At 48.0% G+C, this 27,137-nt stretch overlaps 1 protein-coding gene across 4 annotated transcripts in view; it reads right to left on the bottom strand.

The window, feature by feature from the left end:
• Positions 1-27,137, bottom strand: part of LOC138503575 (golgin subfamily B member 1-like) — a 1,546,163-nt gene that overhangs the window by 371,060 nt on the left and 1,147,966 nt on the right. For all 4 annotated transcript variants that reach the window (XM_069623402.1, XM_069623405.1, XM_069623404.1 and 1 more), the window contains one exon: positions 23,496-23,600. In XM_069623402.1, coding sequence (XP_069479503.1) covers positions 23,496-23,600 — 105 coding nt within the window. The remainder of the gene's footprint in view (positions 1-23,495; positions 23,601-27,137) is intronic.

Raw genomic sequence — 27,137 nt, 5'->3', positions numbered from 1 at the left:
GTGTAACAACATGACAGTGAGGATCCCTGTCAGTGTTCAGACTGAGGTACCTGGGAAGGTCCTGTTGGGGAATGACCTAAGAACTCTAGGAGTAGTGTCACATACCCCCAGGCCTCCCAGTATGGAGAAGCAGAACTTAACCAAATTGGCTAGAAAGGCTACCTTGAAGGACCCTTCTAAGCCTGTGGGACCCTCTACTGAGAACCCCACTACAAGCCCTGGGTTTAGTAAGTTGACCTCTGACCCAGGCACCTTTCAGGATAGTATGCTAGGAACATGGGAGCCCCAACCAAGCTCCATCATTGTTCCCCTAGTCTCAGAGTCTCTGACTCCCCCTGCTTCTGAGGAAGAGGTGGATAGACCAACTAGGCCCCTATCTGGACCTGAGAGAACTGGTAATTCTCAGTGCTGGTGGAAAACCAGAAAAGAAAAGTCTAAGGCCAAAAACCTTCAGACTGTTGGACCTTCTACTGAAGACCCCAACTCAAATCCTAAAATTAGGGGGGAAACTCCTAAAATAGGTAAGGGTAGATCTAAGAGGAAGGGGAAGCAGGTACATTGCCTAACCCCAACCCCTCCAACCAAGAGGCCTAAGACCCAACCTGCTCCCACAAGAGAGGTGGTGAGGAACCATGGAGGCCCCTCTAGATCTAAGGGAATCCTTTATAAGGACCCCTTCAAAAAGCCTAACCTAGGTTCAGAAGTTGTACCAACTTCTGAGGGACTGGTCAACCAGATCCCCTATAACAAAAAGACTGATGTTCCTCAAAGGGTCTGTAGGTCCGTTAGCTTGCAAAAGAAAACCTTTGAGTTCTCCATTGACCATAGGTCAAGGTGTCACCATCAAAATGCTGATGGACTCTCTAGGATGTATATCATCGACTAGAGGTATGAGGTTCATCCAGGAGTGGATTAAATCCTCCTGTCCCTTAGTCTGGGGGGGGCGAGTGTTAGGGAGAATTCTCTGTTTAGGCTGAATTTCCCTACCTAGTGAGTCCCCCAGCAGCTTTGCTGGATTTCTGGGGTTTAATTTTTTTCTCCTGCCAAGAGTGAGACTCTTTTACCCTCACTCTTGGACATGTTGAAGTGTGTTATCTTGGACAAACCTTGTGTTGAATGGGCTATGGGGTCTTTTACTCCATAGGGCCTCATGTATTTTTGTGATGTGGGTCACACAGCACCCTCTGTGCCGTGACCCAGGGGTGTCCTAGGGACTCCCCAACATAGACTCCATACCCTGGGACTGACTACTGTCTCCCAGGGCATGTAAAGTCACCAAAGACTTTGCTAGTCTTGAATCCGAACAGAACCAGTACAAACCATCATATTGTGGACGTACTGGCTGGGGCAATTCGATTGCCCCAGGGTCTGTTAGTCGAGGGGGCACGTCTCCGTCCCCCCTGATCGAGTTTTGGCTGGTGGCAGTGGAAACTACTTTTTATATTCGACCGCGAATATTTCCCTATGGGATTTCCCATTGTTTTAGGCTAACACATTTAATTATTTATTTACGGTAGCCTTAAACATACCGCCGGTTTATATATTTATTTTTATAACTCCGGTTGGGACTTTTTGCCAAAACTTGATTCTAAAATGGCGTTGGTGTTCACCTCTGTAACTCTAACCCAAAGTGGAGCCCTTTGTTCCACTTTTGGCGGGCTTCTCCACAGAAGCCCTCCAAAGTGGTGCCACTCTGTCTGGGGTACTTAGGAGGGGTGGAGGGGGATTTAGGCACCCTGGACTGAGTTACCTTGGTAACTCAAGTCGCACTCCGTCCTGATTGGCCCAAGTGGTGAGCCGCCCGGCTCACCACTTAGCATGTTTGAGTGACAGCTAGGCTGGGTGAATGGGGGCTTGCTGCATAAAAGCAGGGCTTTGGGGACTGGGACTTCAGAAGTCGCCACAGGACCAAGAATCCGACGAGGGAAGAGCTGAGCCGACCTGCTTCGACGACACCCCCCGGTGGAGCCCTGCTGAACCGTCTCACCACTTTTTCCCGACGACCGAGGAGAACTCTTAACGGAGTGGCTCCTTCCCTTGACTGGTGGGGACAACCAGTTTTCGCCTTCTTTCCGTTCTTTGAGGTATCTCGTGGCCGCCTTGCCTGTGCCAAGCACCCCGGCAACCGGAATACCACACTTTACCCCCATACCGCGAAAGTCGGTACCAACCCTTTAACCGGAGGACTCCGCGGCTGGTTTCTTCCCGGGCAGTGCAACGGCCCTCTTCTTCTGCTCTTCAGCGAGAACTTCTTCTCCCCTGACCGACGTCGAGCCCTGCTGCCACTGCCTGGAACAACTGCCACCGCTGGAGGATCCTTTCCGCTTAAGGTACTGTGTTCCGCCTGGCTTCCCTTGCCACCGACTGTACGGGGTAGATTTAGTCCCCGGCTTTCGAACCTGGGAGTGCCTGGGACACTTTGGCTAAACTTTCTGAGCCACTCTAAACTCTTTTTGACTCTTTGCAAGACTTTGAATCTCTAACTAACAGTGTGATCTTGGGCACATTTTCGCTCCGGCTACTCTAAGAGTGGGCCCTGCCTAGTGACTTTTGCTCACCTGTGACTTTATTCTTCTTTGAGCCTATTGCAAGTGTTCTGGACCTTAGAGTGGTGTGTTTAACCCATTTCTGCTTTTTCTCTCCCTTTCTTGGAAACTACTAGAGTGTCATCTAACGTTAAGCACTCACCTCTGTTTTAATTAAGTGGTGTTAACCTAGAGTTGTCTAGATAGGAGAAAGGATTGAATCTACTTTCATTATAACTGTGTTTGAAGTGTTTACTATATTTTTGCTAGAGTGTTTTTGTTTTTCTTATGTGTTTTTAAATAAATAACTATATACTTTTGAAACCAAGCTCTGGTCAGTGTTTGCTTGTGCTATTGTGTTTTGGTACATATTGTGTATACTTTGCATACTGCCTAACTCTTCTTGAGAGAAGTCTGACTGCTCAGCCACAGCTACCAGGTAAATCTGGGTGGTACAGACTGCTACCAAAGGGGTTTACTGCTCTACCTGTAGTCTTAAATCTTTTGCAGTGTTCCCCAAGGGAACTGCACAGGTTTCTGCCTAACACCCATACAGAAGTTGGGAGAACAGGCACTCCTGTTTCGTACCCCGAGAGACCGTTAGTCCCTGGGAGAGCCAGCCATTGACCGCCAAGCAGAGGCTTGGGGCCGGATAGTTTGCTCTCATCATCCTTAAGAACTTTGCCCCAAATCGCATGGCCTCCAGGGTGCGGAAAAGGAAGGACCATTCGATGCGGTCGAAGGCCTTCTCCGCGTGCAAGGCCAGTATCGCAGCCAGAGATTTGAATAAATTGACTTTCTCGATTAGATGACATACCCTGCGCGTATTGTCGAAGGTCTGCCCTCTGATGGATAAACCGTGACTGGTCCAGGGCCAATCAGCCCAGGGAGTAGCCTTTCCAGGCAGGATGCCAAAATCTTGTTATACATTTTTGCATCTATATTAAGTAGGGCAATAGGGTGATTACGTCCTTGTTGGGTTTAGGGAGCAGCACCACTTTAGCTTCCTCCATAGAAGGGGCTGTGTGTCCGGTCCTCCCAAAGGAATTGAAAAGCAGCACTAACACCGGGATTAACACCTCCCTGAATGCCTTACATAAACTCCTGACGTAGCCATCAGGCTCTGGGGCCTTACTACTTGGCCGCGCAATAATTGCTGTCCTCACCTCCTCATGGGTAATATGCTCCTCTAAATCCTCCCTTTCCCCCAGAGTAATCGCCTGCTACCTTTTGTGAAATATTTGTAAGGGGGTTGGTCACCCTAAATTACCTGGGGGCAACCAGACGGGGTCTCCCTGCTCACTGTACTCAGAGAGGCACAGCTTCACCTCACTGATGAGGCCCAACAAGGCTGAAACACGTGTATGGGGTTGCTGTCGGTACTCTTGTTCAGAGAGGAATTGCCATAGCATTTCGGTGTTGGACTGCCCAAGTGGGCGGGACAAAGACTGATATGCAAATGGATATTTCCCATCTGTGAAAGGTACAGTGAGCAAAAGCGTGTGCTGCAAACTCTCATTTTAGAACAGGTTATCATGCATTGTTCTCTCTGGAGAGGAGCGCCTGCTACCTTTTGTGAAATAATCGGCCGCAAGGGCCTTTTTGCCAAGTACTCCCCCTGGGCCGTCTCCTCGGGCGAGTCAGATGAGTATAATTGAGTAAAACTCTGAAGGATTCCATGATTTCCTCATTTGTGGAGCTCTTCCCTTTCTGCCTTGTTTTAATCTTCAGTATGGTCTTAGACGTTTCTTTTTTCCTCACCTGTCGCTAGTAATCTATTGGCTTTGCTCACCTTAAATCAAATATTTGTGTTGCAAATACAGGAGGGATTGCTCAGCCCTCTTGGCTAGAAGTACCTCTAGTTGACCCTTGATCAGCCTGCAATCCCTCCTGTCTGCACTGCCAGAGTCCCTTTCCATTTTGGCCATTACCTGTTTGAGCCGGTCTCCAAGCTCAGCCTGCGCAGGATGTAGCTGTTTATCTCTCTGTGCTTTTCTCACCATTAATTCTCCCCTTATGGTAACCTTGAAAGCGTCCCATACAATATGTTCCTCCACCCCCTGTGAACTGTTAATTGCAAAGAATTCCCTAATCCTATCCCTCAGTTCTTCGCAAATCAAGTGATCTTTAAGTAGGAATTCTGGAAACCTCCATTTCCATAGCCCTGGGCGAGTGATCTGACACCGTTCTCGCTCCCAGATCTAAATCCCTCACATGTCCCAAGAGAGTACGAGAAACCCAAATGTAATCGATCCTCGAAAAGGACCTATGGATGTGGGAGTATAATGTGTATCCTCTGTCCTCCCCTTGCTTGACCCTCCAGATGTCCACCAGGGCTAGCTGAGACATGTACTATTTTGTCCTCTTGGAAGAGGCTACCAGGTTATGGTAGAACTTTGCACTCTTCTCTTTATCCAGGTCCCAGGCCAGGTTGAAATCCCCTATAAGAATAATCATCCCCTTCGCCAAACCAGGACTCCTTTTGTGATCAGCTATCCCCTCTCCCTCCCCCACCCTCCCCCTCCAACATTTCTTCTCCCCAAACACCATTCCCCAACTGTCCCCGGGTAGGCTTAACCATCCTAGAGATATTCCAGACATTTGGCCGTGGGAATTGAGCCATCTAAACCCTCCCGAGGTAAACAATGCAGGTACCCTAAGACCCATGGCACCAACTTCAAGAGGATCGATCACTTCTCTCACTCCCTACCGAACGCCCCATACTTGCCCCCCACCTCCACCCCGGCAGCCCTCAGATGGAACGCTTAATCCTTCCCAGGCTTTAACCTCACTCACACCCCACCGCACCTCCCCGATACATCTGCTGCTGCCTTCTGAGGTGTGCGTCCTTTGCCAGGTATCTTTGCAAAGCCACTCTCGGCCCTCTTCTTCTCTTCTTCCGGCCCTTCTCCTGTAACCCGCATCCACTCCCACAATTTCCTCTTAGTGGGTTCCCCATCCGGCCTATGATCTTGACTCTGGGCAGACTCCTCAAATTTCAAAGTGTTCATGCCCTCCTCGCCGGAGGTAACCCGATGTCTTCCTTCCCATTAGAACAGGAGACCTTAAGGGAAGGTCAATTTATATTTTACCTGGGCTTTCATCAGGACTCTAACCACCATGCCCATCAACCTCCTCTTAGCCAGGCTTGACTGTGCCAAGTCCTGGTATAATTGGATCTCCGATCTGTTTATCTTGATCGGGTCAGCCCTTCTTGCTGCCAATTATATACGCTCTTTTTGCCTGTGTTGCTGCAAGGCCACCACCACATCCCGTGGCCTAGCTTCTGGTTCTCCCCTCTGGGAAATTTAGTTGGACGTCAGACCAGTTGTCCATTTCCAGAAGATCTGCAAATATCTGCTGGGTAGTTTCTTGCAGGTCATTGTACAACACCCCCTCTGACAGGCCTTCAATTATTATATTAGATCGTCTGGAGCGATTATCAAGGTCCACGGCCTGCAATTCAAGATTTTGTTTGACTCTTGCAAGCTGCTCTACCGAGATGTCTGTTTTCCTACTGTACTCAGCCAAGTCCTGAAGCGCATTTTCCGCTGCGTCAGTCCTTTCCCCCAGGGCTGCAATGACGTTTTACACCTCCTGGAGGGATGATCCGCAGTCGTACCACCTTCATTCTCCTTCCTCCACAGCTTCTGTAGATTACCTTCAGTGCCTTTCTTTGGGGTTTAGTGGTGGACTCCATCTCCTTGGATTTATTTCTTGACATTGGGGTATCTTGGGGATTTGAGGGGTATGAAAACGTCTCTCGCTCCCCAGTTCTATCCCTTTACTGTTACTGCTTCACTTGCCCCCTTCTTCCTCTGCGCTTCCTTTGCTGTAGCTACCCTTCCAGTGATGAACCCTGTAACAGACACCCCCCCCGGGCATCTGCCCAAGTCTCTCCCGGTGAAACAGCCCCAGCTCCATTACTCTCCCTCTCTGCATGGATGAGGGCACCCTCTGCCCCAAGCAACCGCTCAACTTGCTGTAGCCAGGCTGGTTTTTCTGCCCGCGGATCTTGATTCTGATGCCTCTCCTCTTCCTGAGCCGTATATCGCGTGTTCATCCTTAGACTGTAAATTGCCTTCCGTGTATGCCCCAAAGGGGCGAGTCCCAGGCTGTTGTACAGAGTCCCCAGCAGAGCTGCAGCAATTTGTCCTTCTCTTGCAAGTGTCCTGTTGCTGTTTATTCCCTCTCCCCCAGGAGGCTCACTATAATTATATGGGAGGGTAGTTGCCCCCTTCACCTCAGGAGGCTGCCTCCTTCACTTGGCTCCCTCACTGCGGGGCCAAGAGCTGCTGGTGTGGCCCAGAGCAGTCTCCCTTTTAGTTGCGGGCCCCAGGATCTCTGGGAGGGCTCCAGCCCGCTCCCCCTCTACTAGTGCTCACCGCACCACCCCTGTGTCTTTGGGAGGGAAGAGAGGCCTCCCCTCCATGCTCTCTTCTCCCATGCTCTGTTACAGCTGGGGCGGGAGATCCACTCCTGCCACCTCCGCTTCTATCCTGGTGGTCTCCCGCTCTGGGATCCACTGCCCCGGTTCGCTCCTGTATTGCACTGGAGATCAGTCGCTCCCCCTCCAGCACCCGCCGGGCTTCTCCTTACCTCCGGGTGCTCTCCTCTGGGACGAGCCTCTTCACACACGCAGACAGAGGCCCGCACGACTCCTTTCGCCACCACCGGGTGTCATGGCTTCTCGGCACACTGCAGACAAGGGGTGGGCAACCCGCTCCACCCCCGTGTCTCCTCCAGCAGCCCCAGAGTGTCTGCCTCCTGCAAGCCCTTCACCGCCTGAGCTCGCCTGACAGCTCCACCGCCGTAGTCTCCTCACACAGCTCACCAGTGGGCCCCCCCTGCTTTAGCACACAGTCAGGGTGAGGGTGGGGGGGGAGACCGCTTAATTGCAATTTCTGGATTTATTGGTGCCGGGAGGAGCTAGCACACTAATTACAGTGCTCCTGATCCAGCGGCCATCTTGAAGTTCCCACCCGCTACAATCCTAAGAAAAGTATGTGAGAAACCACCTAACCAGAATATGTTTTCCACCTTAGGAATCTTTGGGCCACATGTAATGGTGCATGATTGGATACAAGGTTATTTCTTTAGTTTTAGTTTGCTAGGTTCGAACATCCTCTTTAGGTTAGGGACAGGTAGGCGTTCATCCCATCCCCAAATAACCTTAATAAATATGGTGAGCATTGAAACAAACCGGTGACCCATTAAATATACTTTGGCCTACCCATAAAACTTGTCATATAGCAACTAGAGGAAGAGGATTTTACACTTGCGGTAAATCCTCATGATACAATGTTCAGAATTAAGCCGAGAGTTTTGTCCAAGTTTGCTTTCCCCATACATCAGCAGAAACTTGTTTTCATCATCGACTATTATTTATTCATTCACATTTATAAAGCGCACAAAGCGGCCCTTAGGCATCATGGTGCTGTCACAGTAGGCTTACTTAGTTGCGCGGGGAGTACAGAATTATGACACTGAAGACAAGCAATCATGGTTAAAAGCTACAGGGCGAGTTACATGGTGGGGTTAGCCAGGTGTTCCTTGGTTACAGTGGAACAGAACGTGGTGGCTTATGCAGTGGGGATGACTTGAAAAAAAGGCTGAAGAAAGACATTAGACTTACAGTGACAATATTATTGTGCATGGCATGATGTGTCGTGGTTACAGGGGATGCAAATAGGCCACACAGGCAGTTCTTACAAACATACTAACATTCATATGAGGTGCCAGAGGGGCGCCGGGGGTCTGGTGCAACTGTATTAGTTGAAGAGTTTGGTCTTAAGAGCTCTACGGAAGACGGTGGATGAGGCTTCAATTCTGAGAGAAGTGGAAAATGCATTCCAGTTTTTTGGTGCTAGATGTTGGAAGCTGGAGCCTCCTGCTTTAACTCTTTTGAAAGTGGGGACATAGATCTGGTTTGAGTGGTGAGCTTGAATGGGTCTGGAGGAGGTGACTGGTAATATTGTTTCAGATAAGTAAGGTGAGGGGGCAGTGCAGGAGAGGCATTTGTGTGTGATGGTCATGGTTTTAAAAAGGATGTGCTCGGGGGCGTGGCTAGGCAACACGCCATGCGGTCGTGTTCCCCTTGAGCTCCACACTGTAGCGCTCAAGCCATGCGTTTCCTCCTGTTAATAGGAGGATTTTCACCCTAAGTCCTTCCTAGAATGGAAATGATATGCAGCCCAGACATCCGACGAAGTTACAGAGCGTAAATTCCTCGGAAGACGCAGTTCCAAGTGAAAATAGCTGCCGGCAGGGAAGAGGAAAATGGCAGCACGCGCAACTTCGAGCGGCCTCTGAGAAGGGGATCCTCTGATTGGGACGGGGCTTTGCGGGGTTCCCGGTGGCTGAGCGGATAAGGAAGGCCGGGGGTCAGTGGAGAGCCCCACAGAAATAGCAGTCGTGCCCCTGTGAGAAGCTTGCTGCGGGATGTGAATGTGGAGTGGTTCATCCCCAGGAGCAGCGTAAGGGCTCCGGGTCTCGTCAGGCAGCAGAGTGGAGGTGGGTCGCTGCTGCGCTGCTGGTCCTGTGAGCTGGCTGGCGCCCGGATCTGGCGTTGTGCAGACTTCACATCGGCGCGACTAGAGGTCCGGGGCTGGAGGGAATCCACCCGTCGCACCGAGGTCAGCGGGACAGGGAGAAGGATGGAAGACCCGCGTGGCTTCGCTGATCTTGGGAATTCATAGCGAGGAGGCCCCCCACCTGCATATACAGTACAATTGGGGGGAGGGGAGCCCCCCACAGCCTCTTCAGCCCGGGCTCCCGCGCAGCACCGGCCTCTTGAGGAGAGGGGCGGGGGCTTCCTCTTGCAGCCCAAACTTGGCGGATTGGTAGGGGGACCAAGAGGGCTCACAAAGATCCCGGAGAGGCCACCCACAAAGAGGGGAGTCGCCCCGTGAGCAAAACAAAGAGCATGTATAGCCTGAACCACGGCTAGAACCGGGCCTCGGGGCGCGAGGTGTGAGCAGAGTGGGGATTGGGGCAGGGGACTGCGATAAAGCCTCAGCAGCAAGAGCAGAGTCAGGAGGAGAGACACGGGGAGCACATGGTTATCAAGTTATCAAAAGCTCTATACGATCACGCAGAAGGGGAAATGATAATAGGAGGAGATTTTAATGCAGTAATCAACCCCCTAATGGACAAAACGCTACCACCAACAGCAAATGATGGGAACAACTTCAGGGCTCTCACCTCACTGTTGAGAGATCATTCTTTGATTGACGTATGGAGATACTGTCATCAGGAAGAGAGGAATTATACATATTACTCGTTAGTTCATGGGGGAGTCTCGAGGTTAGATATGTTTTTTATTTCCGACTCCCTGATTCAAGATGTGCTGGAAGTGGACATACTCCCTGAAGCATTAGCAGACCACTCTCCGGTATTGTTGTCCATAACCCCTCCCCGAAGTGTCCCTCCCACGAAACCCCCTAGGAGGCTAAACGACTTTTTGTTAGATGACCCTTCGATCTACACCCACATTAGGGAGACCATAGAGCTATACTACAGGGAGAATGACACAGGGGACGTAGGCTGGGGAACGATCTGGGAAGCAAGCAAAGTGGTACTTAGAGGGCATTTAATAGAACAAGCAGCACAACGCGGGAGAGAAAGGAGATTATTGCGGGAGCAGTTAGAAGGGGAGGTTCTCAGGATGGAAGGAGTGCTCAAGGTAAAACCCTCTCGACGCGTACTACGCGACTTGAGGATAGCTAAAAAAGTGCTTGAAGCGCATCATATGGGGAAGGCGGCCTACAGCATGATGCGCACCAAACAATTCTTTTATACAAAAGGAAACAAAGCTAATAAATTATTGGCGGCCAAACTGGGTAAACAGACTAAACAAAACAGAATAGATTACCTGCGAGATAAATCAGGCAAAGGCATGTACTCTGAGGAGGGCAAATGGCGCATTATAGAAGAATTTTTTTAAGAACATGCCACCCCACACAAAGGGGATCTACAGTCCGCTAGAGAGTTTATATCTAAAGCGAACCTCCCACAACTACCACAATCCTCACTAGGCTCCTTGGAAGCCCCAATATCGCTGGAGGAGGTGGATGCCGCGATCAAAGTCCTTCATAGTGGTAAGGCCCCGGGCCCAGACGGGTTCACAAACACATTTTATAAAACCTTTGCAAAAGAACTCTCCCCTCGCCTCACAAGACTCTTCAACACCATATGGGAAACGGGTTCTGTCACACACTCTATGGCAGAATCAAACACTACCTTACTTCTAAAATCCGGAAAAGACCCAGCGGACTGCACTTCCTATCGACCCATAGCCTTGCTCAATACTGATGCCAAGCTGTTTAGTAAAATTATTGCCCGATGCTTGGGAGAGGCGTTACCGGCATTAATTGACAGAGACCAGACAGGCTTCATTCAGGGCCGAGCAGCCCAAGACAACATTCGAAGAGCGATAGACTTAATAGCGTTAGCTCCCTCCATACCAGGGCCCCTTTCTTTGCTATCTTTGGATGCCCACCGGGCCTTCGACAGTTTGTCTTGGGACTACTTACAATTGGTCCTGAAAGGTTTTGGTCTCGGCCCTCAATTCTCGAAATTAATTCTAGCCAATTTCCAGATCCCCTCCACCCAAGTTCGAGTCAATGCCCATTGGACATCACAGATACCCCTCGGCAGATCCGCCTACACCCCGACATTCAAGGGTTCACGGTGGGAGATCAAAATCACAAGGTAGCGCTATATGCGGACGACGTACTCTGCTTTGTGAGAGAGGCCCGAACTTCGATCCCCCCGCTCATGAGCTTGCTTGACAGTTTTGCACAGATTTCGGGATTCACAATAAATATGGCCAAATCTAAAGGCCTGAATCTGTCTGAAACTCCTGAGGTGCTACGTGAGATACAAAACTCTTTATCCCTTAGTTGGGTAAACTCTAAAATAACATACCTTGGGGTACACCTGACTCCTACATACTCGGGACTGGCAAGAGCCAATATCCCACCGCTGATAAAAGATGCGAAAGAATCCCTATTAAAATGGGGCCCCCAAGAGATCTCATGGCTGGGGCGCGTAACAGCAGTCAAAATGACCCTCCTTTATGCATTCCAGGCTCTCCCGGTCCATATCTCGGAGCGAGACTTGCAAGATTTGCAGAAGGAGATTTGTAGATTCATTTGGCAACGGAAAACCCCTAGAATCCAGCGCAAAATCCTCGTTAGAAGCAGGCAGCTCGGGGGTTTAGGGCTCCCATCTATCGTAAGATATTATCGAGCAACTCAAATTGCCCCAATCTTGAGTTGGGCCATTCAGGAGGACCCCCCCCAAAATGGCGGGACATAGAACAACTGTTCTCCGGGGCTCCTCTTTCTCACCTCCCCTTCCTTCCGCGGGAGGCTCGGGCCTCACGGAAGCCCCTTCTCCCAACTACGAATTCCACTCTTAGATGTTGGGATAGGCAGAATACCATAAGGGGTATCCCTCAGGGTCTAGGCCCTCTAACCCCAATTACGCAGAACCCAACTTTCACCCCAGGGCTCCACCCTAACTCGTATCAGAAATGGGCAGGAACGGGGATCTTAAGACTGCAGGAGCTTTATGCAGATAATAACCCCTTGACATTTACTCAATGTAAAGAGAAGTTTAGCCTCCCAGAATCCGATAAGATTTAGATATATACAACTCGGACATTGGATGACCAACCCTATCGTGAAAAAGGCTGCCATTAGACCTCCCACAGGCCTAGAAATAACGATTGCAGAAGGGCAACGGACACACAAAGTGGCTACATGCTGTCACTCTTAGAAAATGTCCCAGAGGAAGAAAAACTTACATATATGTTGGCTTGGGAGAGGGAGCTGGGGAGAGAGCTAGCTCCAGAATCATGGCAGAGAATCTGGGATAGAGCCCAAAGGTCCTCTGGATGTACAACTATCAGGGAATGCGCATTTAAAATATGCTATCGATGATACTTCACGCAGCAGAGGCTACAAGCAATGAATGTGGATTACCCTGATGTGTGCTGGCATGGTTGTGGGGCAAAGGGGGACTTGGGACATTTGTGGTGGTATTGTCCAATTATTCAATCTTTTTGGCTGGAGGTCAGGTCTAAAATCAAGGACATTTGTGGAATCCTTCTCCCCATGGACCCCCTAGTGATGGTGTTGGGCGACGCCCCAGAGGATGGATCATACCCGCAATCGGGTCCCAGAGCAAGATTAGTTAGTTACACAGCTATTGATGGCGGCCCGCCTTACCCGGGCACGATTTTGGAAAGAAATGGAGGGCCCCCACAACACACACTGGTGGGTTAAGGGTTGGGAGCTTTTGGGAATAGAGAAGCTAACGGCCGCATTGGAAAACCGTACGAGTAAATTTCAGAATATATGGGGCCCATTCCTGGACCATGTAGAGGATAGGGAACACATGTTCTTTCAACCCAGACTGGTAAAATATCTCTTTCAGCCTTGAATGACTGGGATAGGGGAACAAAACCGTTAGCTCAAGAATGGTATGGGGGAACACCAAGGGGCACTGGGGGCACTAATCAGAAGTAAGGGTATCGCGGGTGAGGTGCGTTTACTTTTCGTGCTCAAGCTACAGCACACAAAGCCACAATACTTCAACCCTGAAGAGTATTTACGAATTATTCTTGCTAACAGAATCATAAAATTGTTAAAATGAAATGTTGAGGCATTGGTAATTTAATTGAAGTAGGAAGCGTTTGAATCTTGCCACCAGTAGGAGGTTGGAGTTAGCCTATCTGGAGGGGCGACAAGATGCTTGTCTGATGAATCTCGTTATGCGGTATTGAGGGGCAGAGTGGTGGGGACATTTGTGAGTCAGAGAGACAGATTTAAGGAGGAGCTTATTTTTCGTGGAGAGCCAGTTGACAGATCTTCTAGTATAGGAAATCTGGGCTTTCTTCGGGAGACTTAGGGCTGCTCTTAAGGGATTATTTTGCAAGATTTGAATCTTGTTCGTGATGTATTTATTGCTACCTACATAGAGAGCGTTGCAATAGTCCAGCTTGGACAGGATCAGAGCTCTGGCTAAGGTGATGCAGTTGTTAGATGAAAGGAAAGGTTTGGCTGCTCTGATGAGTTTGCAAGTATAGGAGGTAGCGGAAGCCATAGCGTTTACCTGTTTTTTTAATGTTAGTATGGAATCTAGATAAAAGCCAAGGGTTTTGACCTCCTTAGCCACGGCAATAATGTTATTGTCGATTTCCAACGAGGAGTAGTTCTGGCCGAGTTTGTTGAGATTAGCTGTAGTACCTAGGATGAGGAGTTCCGTTTTGTCATCATTCAGGCATAGACCGTGTGAAGCCATCCATGCCTGGATGATGAGGTACACTCTGTTTACAAAGGCCAAATCCTTGTCATATTCCCCCGTCAGCGGGATGAGGATCTGAGGACTCTCCCAGTAATAACATATCGAAGTGTCGGAAGTGATCCGCTCAATGAAGAACACGGCCCCGGGCTCGACGGACTGCCCACACCATTTTACAAGAAATATAACCACATCCTGGCCCCCCCCATCTAGCTTCCCTTTTCAACTCCTTCCTGGAAACGGGCTCCTCCACTCCCTCCATGGAGGAATCAATCAAGATCCTGATCCCGAAACCCGGAGCTAACCCAGAACACTGCTCGTCATACAAGCCCCTCGCCTTGATGAATGTGAACTCCAAAATCTTTTCAAAGCTATTGGCACGCAGGCTCGCCAGACTCCTCCCAGACCTCATCCACCCGGACCAAATGGGCTTCATCCCAGGCCGCAACACCCTGGACAACATCAGGCGCATCTTAAACATCATAGAGACGGCCAACAGAACTGGAGGGGAACTGGCATAGGTATCACTCGACGCACATAAGGCGTTCAACATTCTGGACTGGGGCTACATAGGAGAGACACTGCAACACTACGGGATTGGCCCGAAATTCTGAAAATGGACATTGGCAAATTATAAAAACCCCACCACAAACCTGAGAATCAACAGAGCCATATCCCCCAGGATCAAAATCACCAGAGGAACCCGTCAAGGCTGCCCCCTATCACCTCTCATCTTTGCCCCGTCAATGGAGCCGTTCGCCGCCAGGATCCGTCAAAGCCCCGTAATCCAGGGACTCAAGTTTAAGAACGACACCTACAAAGCGGCCCTGTACGCCAATGACGTGCTGCTGACCCTATCTCATCCAGGCACATCCCTGACAGCGCTTTGAGAAGCGCTGAACAGCTTCAAAGCGGCATCCGGATTCTCACTCAATCTCAAAAAGTACATAGCACTGGGGATCAACATTCCGAAAGCAACGCTGGATTCACTATCAGTCAGTCTCCCGATCCCTTGGGCCAGATCCCACCTAAACTATCTCGGCATCCGCCTACCCAAGCACACAGAACATACCTATAAACTAAACTTCCCGCCCCTGCTGAAAGAACTACAGTCGGACATGTCCCGCTGTCAAGATCAAGAGATATCCTGGTTGGGGAGAATCACGACACTCAAAATGAACTGGATACCCAGACTGCTATACCACTGCCAGGCCCTCCCAGTAGTAATCCCCAAAAAAGCCAAGCAGAAATTGCAAGCAAATATGCAAAAATTTGTTTGGGCGGGGACAAAAAAACTTGGGTGACTAGTAAGGTCATGCTCAGTTGCCCCGCGTCAGTAGGCATGGGAGTCCCCGAGGTCGAGAGGTACTGTCTAGCCGCCCAGCTCTCGGTGGCATTCATGTGGCAACAGGGCACCAACAGACCCCGCTGGCTGAAGCTGGAGGAAGATTGGAGCCAATACCCATTGGAATCCCTACCACACATCACCTGGCCCATGTACCCCCCAAACGCCTGACCGTTATCGACCACCAGGAACACGGTAAACAGTTGGAAGCAGGCAGCCAAGAGGTGGAAATGCAGAAGCACGGTAGGCCCACTCTCCCCGGTCTGGGAGAACCCAGACTTCACCCCAGGTCAGGGGCAAAATGCCTTCCCCAAATGGAAGGCGGGAGGCCTGAAGCACGTGGCGGACTTCTACGAGGGGGGCACCCTACTCACCCTCGAGGACTGCAAAAGGAAATTCCGGGTGTCAGATGGCAAGAGGTTCCGCTACACCCAACTCCGACACTGGCTGTCCCACAGAACGATGAGGACGCACGGGCACAGAGAACTCTCTGCAGTGGAATGCACACTAGTGGCAACCCCTCCCAAGGGGAAGATATCGACCCTGTACAGGCTACTGGACAGGACAGACCCCGAATCCAAGGAACCCTACATGAAACGGTGGGAGAGAGACCTGGGCAGAGAACTAGATATGACCAGCTGGGACCACATCTGGACGAGAACCCACAAGACCTCCAAATGCGTGATGAATAAAGAGGTAGCCATTAAGGTCTGCTACAGGTTCTATATGACACCAGAAATTCTACACAAATGCAACCCCGCTATACCGCCAAACTGCTGGAGGGGCTGCGCAGAGACAGGAACGCTGTTTCACCTCCTCTGGGCATGCCCAAAAGCGGAAAGGTTCTGGAGGGAGGTCCTGGAACATGTCCGACAGATCACAGGCCTATCGATCCCGTGGGACCCAGGCATCATCCTACTGGGAGACACAGGAGAAGGACAGTTCCCGATGACTGGTAATTTGGCAGATCTCTGCATGCACCTGCTAACCGCAGCTAAAATCTCAATCGCCAAGCTACGGAAACTTCAGGAGGGCCCAGCGATCCCAGTGTAGTGGGTAAAGTGGTGGGACATTGCCGCGAGAAAATAACAGCCATTCGCCTGGGCAACAGAAACAAGTTTCACAACATCTGGGACTCCTTTTTTGACTTTGTGCAGAGATTTCCAGGCGTGGCCAGACAACCACCATCACTCCGTTGGCTGACCAAAATGGACCAACAGACTAATTTCCCCCCGGCCCGGTCACCGCATTCATTGAACTAAAGCCCTGTAACACTGATACGAGACGGTTGCATCCCCCTCCGGTCCACTCCGGAACACACACCCCCATGTTTACATTCACCTCAGTTGAGGTTATGTTGATTCTTGTTATGTTACACTTAAACAGCATGTCATAAAGCACGATAAAGCTTTTGTAATATATAAATGCCAATAAAAAGTCACGTTGAAAAAGAAAAGATAATTGTTAAACCCTTCTAAAATAATCCTTTTCATCTTGGAAAGAGTACACTGGGAAAGAAACAGTTGCTTTGGTTTTTCTGTGAACAAGTGGTTTTGTGAAAGACATTTTCTTTAACAAAGCAAAGACATGTTGGATCGAAAAGGCATTTGCCATTAAATCAAAAGTCTTCCTGAATTGATTCAGGGGAAGGGAATCCAACCCTGGTCACAAGGATTGCTTTATGAGAATTATAAGTTTGAACTTTTCTACAATTTTAGTTGAACTGAACTCAGAGACATGTACCTAGTACATTTTGGTGTGCATTATAGTGTGAAGGTCAGATACATTTGGACACAAGGTTATTATTTCTTTATTATTAGTTTTCTAAGTAGGAACATTAGGGACAGAGAGGTGTTCATCCCATCCCCAAATAACCTCAATATGGCAAACACTGAGATATCTACAGCTTTGTGTCTGTCTATTTCTGACCCCTCACATTGTTTTGATTCAGTATTGCCAAGTAAAATCTAAATAGTCAAAACTATTTACTAGGTCGCGGGTGATGTCCCCGTCCTTGAGCGGCTGTATCCCATGTGGGTCAACCATCCCCAAGTGCAGCAGTAGTCCCAGGGAGCCCCGGCAGGGTCCCTGTCCCTATCCCTTCCAGGCGAGAAAAGTTATAATGCAGTCAAGCCAGAGCTCCAGGACGGCCAGGGGTGCTGCACCCGCCTTTGGGCACCTGTCTCCAGTGTGGGTCGACCGTCCAAAAGTCTAGCGGCGGCCCTAGGGAGTCTCAGCAAGGTCCACATCCCTCCCCTGAAGGAAAAGTTGCAACAAAGCGCAGCCAGAACTCCAGGACAGCCGGGTTTGCTGCCAGCCTTCGGCGCCTGTTTCCCATGTGGGTTGCGCTTCCCCAGGCCCAGCTGTGGTCCCAGGGAGCCCTGGAAGGGTCCCATTCCTCCCAGGAGGGAAAGGATGTAACGCAACATGGCCAGAGCTCCAGGACAGCTGAGGGTTGTGCGCCCAGCCTTGGACGCCTGTCTTACATGTCAGTCGCCTGTCTCCAGGCCCAGCAGCATTCCCAGGGAGCCCCAGGGAGCCCCAGCAGGGTCCTCATCCCTCCCCGGAGGGAAAAGCTGTAACGCAGCCCAGCCAAAGCACTAGGACGGTCGGGAGTGCTGCCCTGGACTTGGGTGTCTGCCTTGCATGTGGACCGACCACCCCACAGCCCAGCGGCTGTCCCTCCCCAGAGGGATAAGCTCTAAAGTGGCCCGGCCAGACATCCAGGACAGCTGGGGGTACTGTGACTGGCAATGGGTGAAACAGCCCCCCAACCCCAAAATCTTTTCCCTGGAGGCTTAGTGCTCCTTACTGCTTCCTAGGGTTGGCAAAATGGGACTTGATACTCAATTTTGCCCACCTACCCCAGGGAAGCAGACAGGCTCTGTCCCTCCATGGGGGGATACCTGAGGGGGCTGGCCCTAGAGGCATAGGGCAGGCCCTGTGATGCCCCCAAGTGCTCCACTGGCAAAATTGCCTTATGTTGTTGTGCCTTCCTTGGGGGTAAATGGGTTCAAAACAGCACTAATTTGCCCCCAAAGAAGGCAAAACAATGCTATGCCATCTTACTGGCATTTTTGGGTGGGGGGGCAGATTGGGCTGGGGGGCACCACCCGGGGAACCCACCCCCAAGATCATATCGCTGGTGGCCTAGCGATCCTTCCTGCTTACCACGGGTGGCAAAATGGGGCCAGAACCCCAATTTTGCCCCCAAGGGAAGCAGCCAGAATCTGCCCCTCCCTGGGGGGATTCTGGGGCGTTTGTGGGGGCTGGCCCAAAGGCACAGCTCCCATCTCCCCCCAAAGCAGTCAAAACATTTTGCCATTTTTTACCCCCCAAATCTATTCCCTGGTGGTCCAGTGGTGATTGCTGGTCGATGATCGAACGATCTCCCCTTTTCAGCGAGCCCTCACTCAAGGTAATCGGGCTAGAAATGCCCGAGCAGCACGCAAAAGTGTAGCTGCGATATTTACATGCTGAAGCCTGAATAGTTTGAGCAAAACAATTTTTTTAAAGTATTTTATTGGTATTTTATACATAAGTAAACACGTAGCGTGTGCCGACGTCATCACGGCCACAACCCAAGCACAGAAGGGGAAGTGCTCCCCTTCACTGGCTGGGGGCTGGAGGGATCGAGGGAGCAGCAGGAGGGGATGCGCCCCCCAAAGATAAGCAGTGCAGAGGACAATGTATCTTGTCCCCTGCGCGGGAAGCGTAGTGCGGAGGATGAGATACTTCGTCCTCAGCACTTAAGGGGTTAAAGGAACCTTTTTACAATTCTATTTGAAGAATCTAGGGGAAGGGAAAAAACCTCTGATACCAAGAGCCTTTTACCTTGGAGAACATTTTCATTGGAGTTATTACTTTTTGGTTTGAACACTTTTGCCATCATCAAAAGAAAAGACATTTCCTTGCACCCTTTATTATTTTGTTGATAGTGTGAGGGCCAAGATAGGACGTTTTGGACACGAGGACAGATTAGTTCCGGACTTCCCGACACAGACAGATCCTTAGTTTTGCTTTCTAAGTAAGGAACCCCCCTTTAAAATAGTGCTAGAAAGGCATTTACCACACCTCTTCATTTAATAAAAGTATTTGTATCAAAATATGAACCCCTTGTGTCCGCATCTCATTGCTGACTCTTCACTCCATGTAGGTGTCTCTCAGGGGCAAATATAATCAGATAAAGGATATGGAAACCATATACATTTACACTTAAGGGTGTAGGTTTCTGAGGCAGTTCTGACAATATATAGAATGGGAAACTATATCACAGGTGAGTATGTATGTTCCAAATGTAAGATGAGAGCAAGAGATGATCTTAACTCTATTGTATCCCCAGGAAAAAGATAAAAATGGAAGAGGGAAAACATTATTTGAATTAATACTCCTAATTCCATTTCCTCCATAGCATACTGGATCCGAGGGGGAGAGATGCAAGTACAAGGAGGAGACTGGACATGACGAGGAGAGAAGCAGGACAGAAAAGAGAACAGAAGAGGGAGATGGAGGTCATCTCAGAAGTAGATGATCCATCAAACAAAAAGATGAGAAATATAGATCACAAAGAAGAATAAAACAAGAAAGATGAAATGCAGAAAAGAAAAAAAGAAACTTCTCAAAACATACCACAATGTTGTAAAAGACAATCAGGATCAATGTATTGTAAGGGTGCAGAAGGACGACTCTGACACAAATGTGGCATATTTGGGAATAAAGACTTATTAGCAAGCAAGAGAAAACCTCTTTCCTTCCCTCAACTAAAGATATAAGGTATCGGTCAGGATGTCAATTAAAGTAAACATGCCCACCGACCTGTGTTAAGAAACCCCTATGTCTGGCCCTTACACTACAAACCAAATAAGTAACGAAGCACTGTGCTGATCCCAGGAGAATGCCTCCCTTCTCCTAGGTTATTGTCCAAGTTCCACCCAATGTCTCCTTGGTGGACCAGGACGATGCATCCCTTCTCCGAGCGTTCAATCTTAAACCAACTTGGCGGGACAATTCCCTTCCCCAGATCACAAAGTTCCAAAATAACATTTACTTGGCGTTGGTCTCAGTCTCAAATTAGCCTGGGGGAATGACTCCCTTCCCCAGGCTTGTTGGACCTTCCTCCTGCGAATGGCTGCCTTCTCCTGGTAGTTATGATACAATCTCCTACAACCAGGGGGAATGACTCAACCCTGGTCTCTCTTCTTCTTTGGCTTGGCGCACTTGGTTCACTAACCTGCCAAGTACTGCCACGAGGAAGATGACTCGCATTACATTCTTGGTTAGGGTCCCTGACCCTGGTTTCTCTTATTCTTCTTGGGTAGGGGTCCTTGGCCCTTCTCTGGAGGTCAGTGGGGTTTGCACATCCACTGACACGAGGAAGAGGAGCTTTCATATAGGTCTGATGCAAGCATGGGCCAATATGGTTGCACCATCTATTGGGCCAAAGAAGAGCCGATATTGCCTGTTTCCCCTACTAACCCCAAGTCCCCTCTGGTATCCCGCACCCCCCTCTGGGTCTCCCGCACCCCTTTATCTTCACAGGGATCTTGGTTTGTTGCTGGGGCTTCCCTGCTTCTTCAGGCTTCTTTCTGCGGCTTGTTCCCTCAGCGGTTCTCTCTGCACCTGCGATGGTAGAGCAGCCTCCCCTTCTGCGGTTCAGCTTCTTCAGGTTTCTCTCTGCAACTGCAACTGCAGCATAATACCTTTCTGTGCTGCTCGGCCTCCTCTCCGCTCTGTGACTGGCATTCAGGACTGCACCTGCAGCGCCCGTGAAGAAATGGTTCAGTGGCTCTGCTGCATTCTCTGTGCTCATCCGCCTCTCTTCCCCCGAGCCGCTTTAAAACTCCTGCACCTGAGAGTTTCCACAGCTGCTGCCTATCCTGGCTGGAGTCAAATTATTGATTTGCCTTTGTCATTTATTATACAATGGAGCAGCTCCCATTCGGCTCATTGGATAAGTGCTTCATCACTTTTATTGTCTCACTCTTCATACTTGCAACAGGCCACCTAGTACCAGAACTTGGATGACAAGTGATCTTCATGTTTCCCACGCTATTCCTCTTCATAGTATTTCCAAGACTATTGAGATTCTCTACTTTATGACAGTATATGGGTCTACTGCCTACAAAGACATTATTGGAGGAAAGAGGGGTTAGCGTATGTGGGAGTGTGGTGTTGTTATAAGCGCTGTACCCTTGATGGTTGTCCTTATCCCTAAAGGGGGAGCCCCCCCTGTGAGATTTCCCACATTATACCACACCCAGGGGGACGATATGTTAGCGGCTGCCCCTCCCTGGCCTCATGGAAAGGGTTCCATCCTGAGGAGAAGTGATGCCAACCGAAGGATCGTCACAGTATCCTATATATTAACCATTAAAAAGAAATTAAATTCCAAACAGTATTTTCTAGACCCAAAGATCTAAATCATATCCTCGGATGGTCCTTCAGCAGTAGTGAAATGTTGGAAATGAACTTGGAAACCATTGGGTTACGAAAATAATGAATGGATCATGTAATTGTCATGTACACTCAATTTAACATTTTTGAAATTAGATGTAAAAAAATATATATATTACGTAATAGTCATATAAATCATGAAATTTAAATTTTACATTTAAGAGATTGTTGAATAAAGAGGTTAGGAAAAAAACTGTTCAATGAGAAATGTGAGGATTTTTATATTAACTGCCATTCATTCTACGTTTCAAAGATCATTTTATCGGAGATGATTTTTAAAAGGGGGGAAATATGTCAGGATAAAGTGTAAAATGCAAGGTTTTAGTAATTAAGACACTCAGCATTGTAAATACAAAAAGACAAAAAACGTGATGCATCTGTGCTACTAACATGATAACCTACTAATTAGTAATGAGCTATGCTTTGGGGGGGGGGGGGGGTGAATGGCTTCAAAAGATCCATTGTCTAAAATTACAGTAAAAGGCAGGCTGTTAAAATACTAAAACTAGCGCATAGGGATGACTTAGTCATGGTTAAGGTTAAATCATAAGCAAATAAGGACTTTCTACAACTTGCGGTTTAGGAATGAAAGTTCATAAAGCAGGTTTTCCAGAACAGAAGAATGTCTTCACGCAGAGCAAAAGAAAGTAAGTTTACATCTTGAGTAACCAAGGCACATTGTGCGAGAATTAGGTGAGCCGACAAACTAGATGACGTTGTCTGGAAGCATAGAAATGATTGATTAACTAAAAATAGCAACCACTAACACAGTATAATATCTGCATGGCACAGAAAGAAAGGGGAACAGACCATCGGATCAGAAAAATAAAGAGGAGAAAAGATTGAATGAGATTTGGAGGAGAGAAAATGGCCTATATTTGGGACTCGGTCGGCTGTAGTCGACCTTGAAGAGGCGAATCCTTTCCAAGGGGAAAAGTCCAGGTCTCCCGTAAAATATACTTGATATTTGGGAAACTACAAGTACTCTGGAGAAAGCAGTTGAGGTCAACGTGTGAGAAGGCTTTTTCAAATGTGTAGCTGCTTCCTTTGAACTGCAAACAGAGATTGGGAAAAGGTATTTACGAGGCTGGCAATATAGTCCAGCAATGTACAGCACAAGAACAATGCAGAACGGTCCGTGATGTAAGTATAGCTCAGCGCAGGAATAAAATAACATTTTAGAGTACTAATACTTAAAGTTATCTGAAGCAGTGAGTGCATACTGCACACTATTTGAATACTCTTACATTTACTGCTGTGAAAATGTTGTGAAGAAGTAAACAGAAAGACAGGTGTGATTATTGATAAGCAGGAATCACAGTTTATTTTAGAACTAGGGATCAGTCTATTCACACGTACGTGTGTGTGTGTGTGTGTGTGTGTGTGTGTGTGTGTGTGTGTGTGTGTGTGTGTGTGTGTGTGTGTGTGTGTGTGTGTGTGTGTGTGTGTGTGTGTGTGTGTGTGTGTGTGTGTGTGTGTGTGTGTGTGTGTGTGTGTGTGTGTGTGTGTGTGTGTGTGTGTGTGTGTGTGTGTGTGTGTGTGTGTGTGTGTGTGTGTGTGTGTGTGTGTGTGTGTGTGTGTGAGAGAGAGAGAGAGAGAGAGAGAGAGAGAGAGAGAGAGAGAGAGAGAGAGAGAGAGAGAGAGAGAGAGATTTTGTGCGTGGTACAGAGGGAGAAATGTAAAAAAAGGAAAAAACTCTATATTGCCATGAAATATAGCAACACCTATATGTTTGTGAGTGAAACTGTGTTACACATGGAAAACAACCCCAAGATATCAATGATATATTACCAATAACACGCTGTTGATTCATTTATCAGGTGAGACAAACAAACACAAGGAACCTGGATTTTAAAATGTACCTTTTCTTTCAGCGTGTTAAATTTATCCATTATATCGAGGTTGGTTACTTTCAGTTCTGCACACTCCATCTCACAGGACAAAAGTTTTTTCTTTGCTTCTTCCAGCTAAATCGAATAAAACACATTTTGAAAAAATATATTCAAGCTTGAAAAATTAATGGTTCAAAAGGCAATTAGCTATTTTAGGCAAGCAAGTTCCACAAAGTGTCTAACTGTCCTGTTGTTTCTCTGCTTGCTGTAACAGCACATATTCAGAGGTAAGACAGCTGTACACTATCTGAAGACACGTCCACCACCCCTTTCCCAAACCTCATCCACGACCTTTGAATGTGGATGTACATTTTGAGCTTTACTACTGCTAGAAAGCAGTTTCACACATCACCAAATTTTGGAAGAACAAATGTCTATGCTACTCCTGAACCTCCCAACACGTAATTACCACAAGTCTCATTACATTTTGTTGAAAAACCAAATCTTCACTGAAATATGCACACACCCACAACTGTATCTGTACCCAAAGGATTTAAACGTCTCTTGAAAAACAGTATTCCAGCAGAATACGTTGATGGGTGCGTCTCATGACTTCAGTTCCACCCAGGCATCCCCATACAGAGAAGCTGAAAAACAATAGAATAGTCACATATTATAGTCTATCTGTAAAGAGGGATAGGTTGGGAGGGTGCTGGGGAGGGTGAGGAGGAGTCTGTGAGAGGAAGGACTAATCCATCAGAAAGAACATTAATGAAAGTAATTTGTTCTGCTTATAGATTAATTACCACCACAAACTCCTCATCCTAGAGATACACCCAAAGCAGAACAAAGCAGTACAGAACCTGTAAGAGAGCTAGGAACTAACAACTACATTAGGAAACGTTGGAGCATAGTTTGGCAAACCATAAATACTACCCTTGAAAATGGATCCAAGCAATAGCACCTGCAGACCACTGATCAAACAAGCCAGAAGACCTGCAGGCACTTCCTTGTTGGCCAGAAGATAGCATAGGATTTCGAAATAAAGTGAACAATCCATCTGGACAAGGTCTGTTTGGCAATAACCCTGACAGAACAAGCCCAGGCAACGCCAACAAAGAGCTTGGCGCCTCAATCACTGAAAGCCCTCTTGGGATCCAAACAATGAAAGCTCCCCTATGCCTTAGACAGCTGTCCTGTGAAAGATGAAAGTCCTACATTACCTTAGAAAGTAACGAGAGTCTTACAATCAAAGGCAATTTTTCCATGAAGAAAACAAAGAAGAGACTTTTGGCAGAGTGTACTCCACAACTGTGCAGAATTAATCGAAACCACGAAAATCAACTTCATGGTGAGAAAGGAAAATAGCATGAGTGCAGAGACTCAAACAGAGCTGCCGTTAATAAAGACAGAACACTGCAATGGAGGAAGTTAGTTAGTTAATTCTCTAAAAAACATAGCAGTGGGGATCATAAATAAGTCCTGCTTGGGACTCCTCTTATAGACTGAAATAGCAGGCAAGTATCCCTTAACAGCACCAAACGTAAGGCCTCATGGGCCAAAGAAAAGGGAAAATGAACAACAGGAGAGATCAGGCCACTCAAGGAATTCTGACCATTCCCACAGCGCCATTCTGAGTTCTTGTACCTGCCAGGGTAGACTGACTCAGAAGCTGCTCTCCTGTAAGAAAGGAGCACATACAGGATCTTGTCCGACAGGTCCCCCTTCTTGTTCCTCAACCTCTCAGTAGCCAAGTAGAAAGACTGAAGTTGCTCAGGATCGGTGGGAGGACTACCTTCAGACTAGGAGATCGGTTTCACTCTCACCTAGAGGTTTCAGGGAGGACAGAAGGATATGTTCAGAAGGTCCAGGTACCATGCCCTCCAGACTCAACATGGGGTGATCATGAGGGTGGAACCGAACATCCTAAGTCTCCTGAGGACCAGCAGGATGACAGGAATGAGGTAGAATGCGTAAAGGAGATCAAAGTTCCACTCTACAATTGATGCTTACCCCAGATCACCCTTGGAGGAAATTCCCTGTAGCAGAACAACTCCCAGTTCCTGGTAGCAAACTGTTTCACCTGAGGGGTCCCTTGAGAGGCGAACTTCCTGGCACAGTCAGTGGTCGAAGTGTACAAAAAGAAGTAGTGGAACTATGTCCCCCGCTGGCCTGCCCCCGCTCCCACAAACCCCATCGCCACACCCCCTCCCACGTGCCACCCAGACTCCCAAACACACCTGCTATTTAAGGAAATGTTTAGTGCAGTGCACTGATGTGCAAGTTTCAACTTCTTCCTACACTTTGATTTTAAAAGTAAACTGTTCCAGAACGGTTTCTTTTTAAAATAAATGTACAGGAACAGTAAACCTTTTTTTTAAAAAAAAAAAATGTTTAAGTAGAGGAGCACCGCTCCCGTTCACTTCCACCACTCGGCACAGTTTGCACTTGTGGAAGTGTGACAAATGCCTGCTCAGGGTGTTCGCAACAATGTTCCCCATCCAGGTGAGAGGATCTGCTGAGAGGCAGATGTTGTTCCACAGAGCCCAGAACAACAGTTTCATTCCCTCTCTGCACATTGACACTGACTCCACCTCAGCTCTCTTGTTGAAGTAATGCATGGCCATGGTATTGTCCATCAAAATTTGGAAACATCTGCACAACAGAGGAAAGAAATTCATGAAGAGTCATGCTGATTACCTGCAATTTAAGAGGTTTAATGTGCTCTCTCGCCTCTGTGGCAGACCACAAGCTACTCACAATCAAATAGTCCAAGTGAGCACCCCAGCCCCCTTCAAAGAGGTGTCCATGACTACGGTCAACTGTGGCTAAGGTTGCCAAAAGGTTCTGTTAGGAGCGTTTTTAAGTCACTATCTTTCGCAGGAATTAAAAAAGTCAATTTATGGTATGCAAGGTTATTCACAACCCCAGTTGAGCAAAGCCACTATCTAAAGTAGCGTTGGCCAAGAAACAAGGCCTAACTAAGGAGGGAGAGGGCACTATTGTGTAGTACAGTTAACACGTAGCAGAAATAGTAAAAGTAAAAAGACCCAAGTAGGTAAGTATAAAAATAACACTATTACAAAAAGGCACACTTTAAATAATAAAAAAATAAGTAAAATATATTAGGGTCAATACATATACACAGCTCACAGTTGGGTATCCCACTATATGTTACACACTACTTTAGAAATACGAGCAGTTATTAAAACAATAATTGTATTTACCAAATTTGGGAGGAAAGATTTTATTCACACATCAAAATATAGGCCTTATAATTAGAAGCCATTCTGCACTGGATATTAAACCTTTTGAAGTCCAACCCTAGCCTTTACCAAGTCTCTGGTAGTCTTTTAGGTGTTCCATACAGATTTCTGAGTGATGAGATGAGTAGTATTGGAGAGCCCACTAAGCTAGTAGTAGTAAAGTACTGACGTTAAGAGTAGAGCAAATTCAATCTAGGCTTAATTTAGTGAAGATACATTGAAAGAAGAAGCAACTATATTCCTGAGGTCGTAAAGTATGACCCACAAGTACTGACCCATACACAACCACCCTGGGTCCAGCCCCAGATAGCGATAAGGTAAGCAGTACTCTGCACTCAATGCAAACCTAATGGGAAGAAGTGCAGTTAAAGAGATAAGTGATCTCAAGCACCTGAACCCCAAGAAA

This window comes from Ambystoma mexicanum, chromosome 11, assembly GCF_040938575.1.
Source record: "Ambystoma mexicanum isolate Mex_15411 chromosome 11, UKY_AmexF1_1, whole genome shotgun sequence".
NCBI classification, from domain to species: domain Eukaryota; kingdom Metazoa; phylum Chordata; class Amphibia; order Caudata; family Ambystomatidae; genus Ambystoma; species Ambystoma mexicanum.
This window is presented reverse-complemented; position numbering and strand designations above follow the sequence as displayed.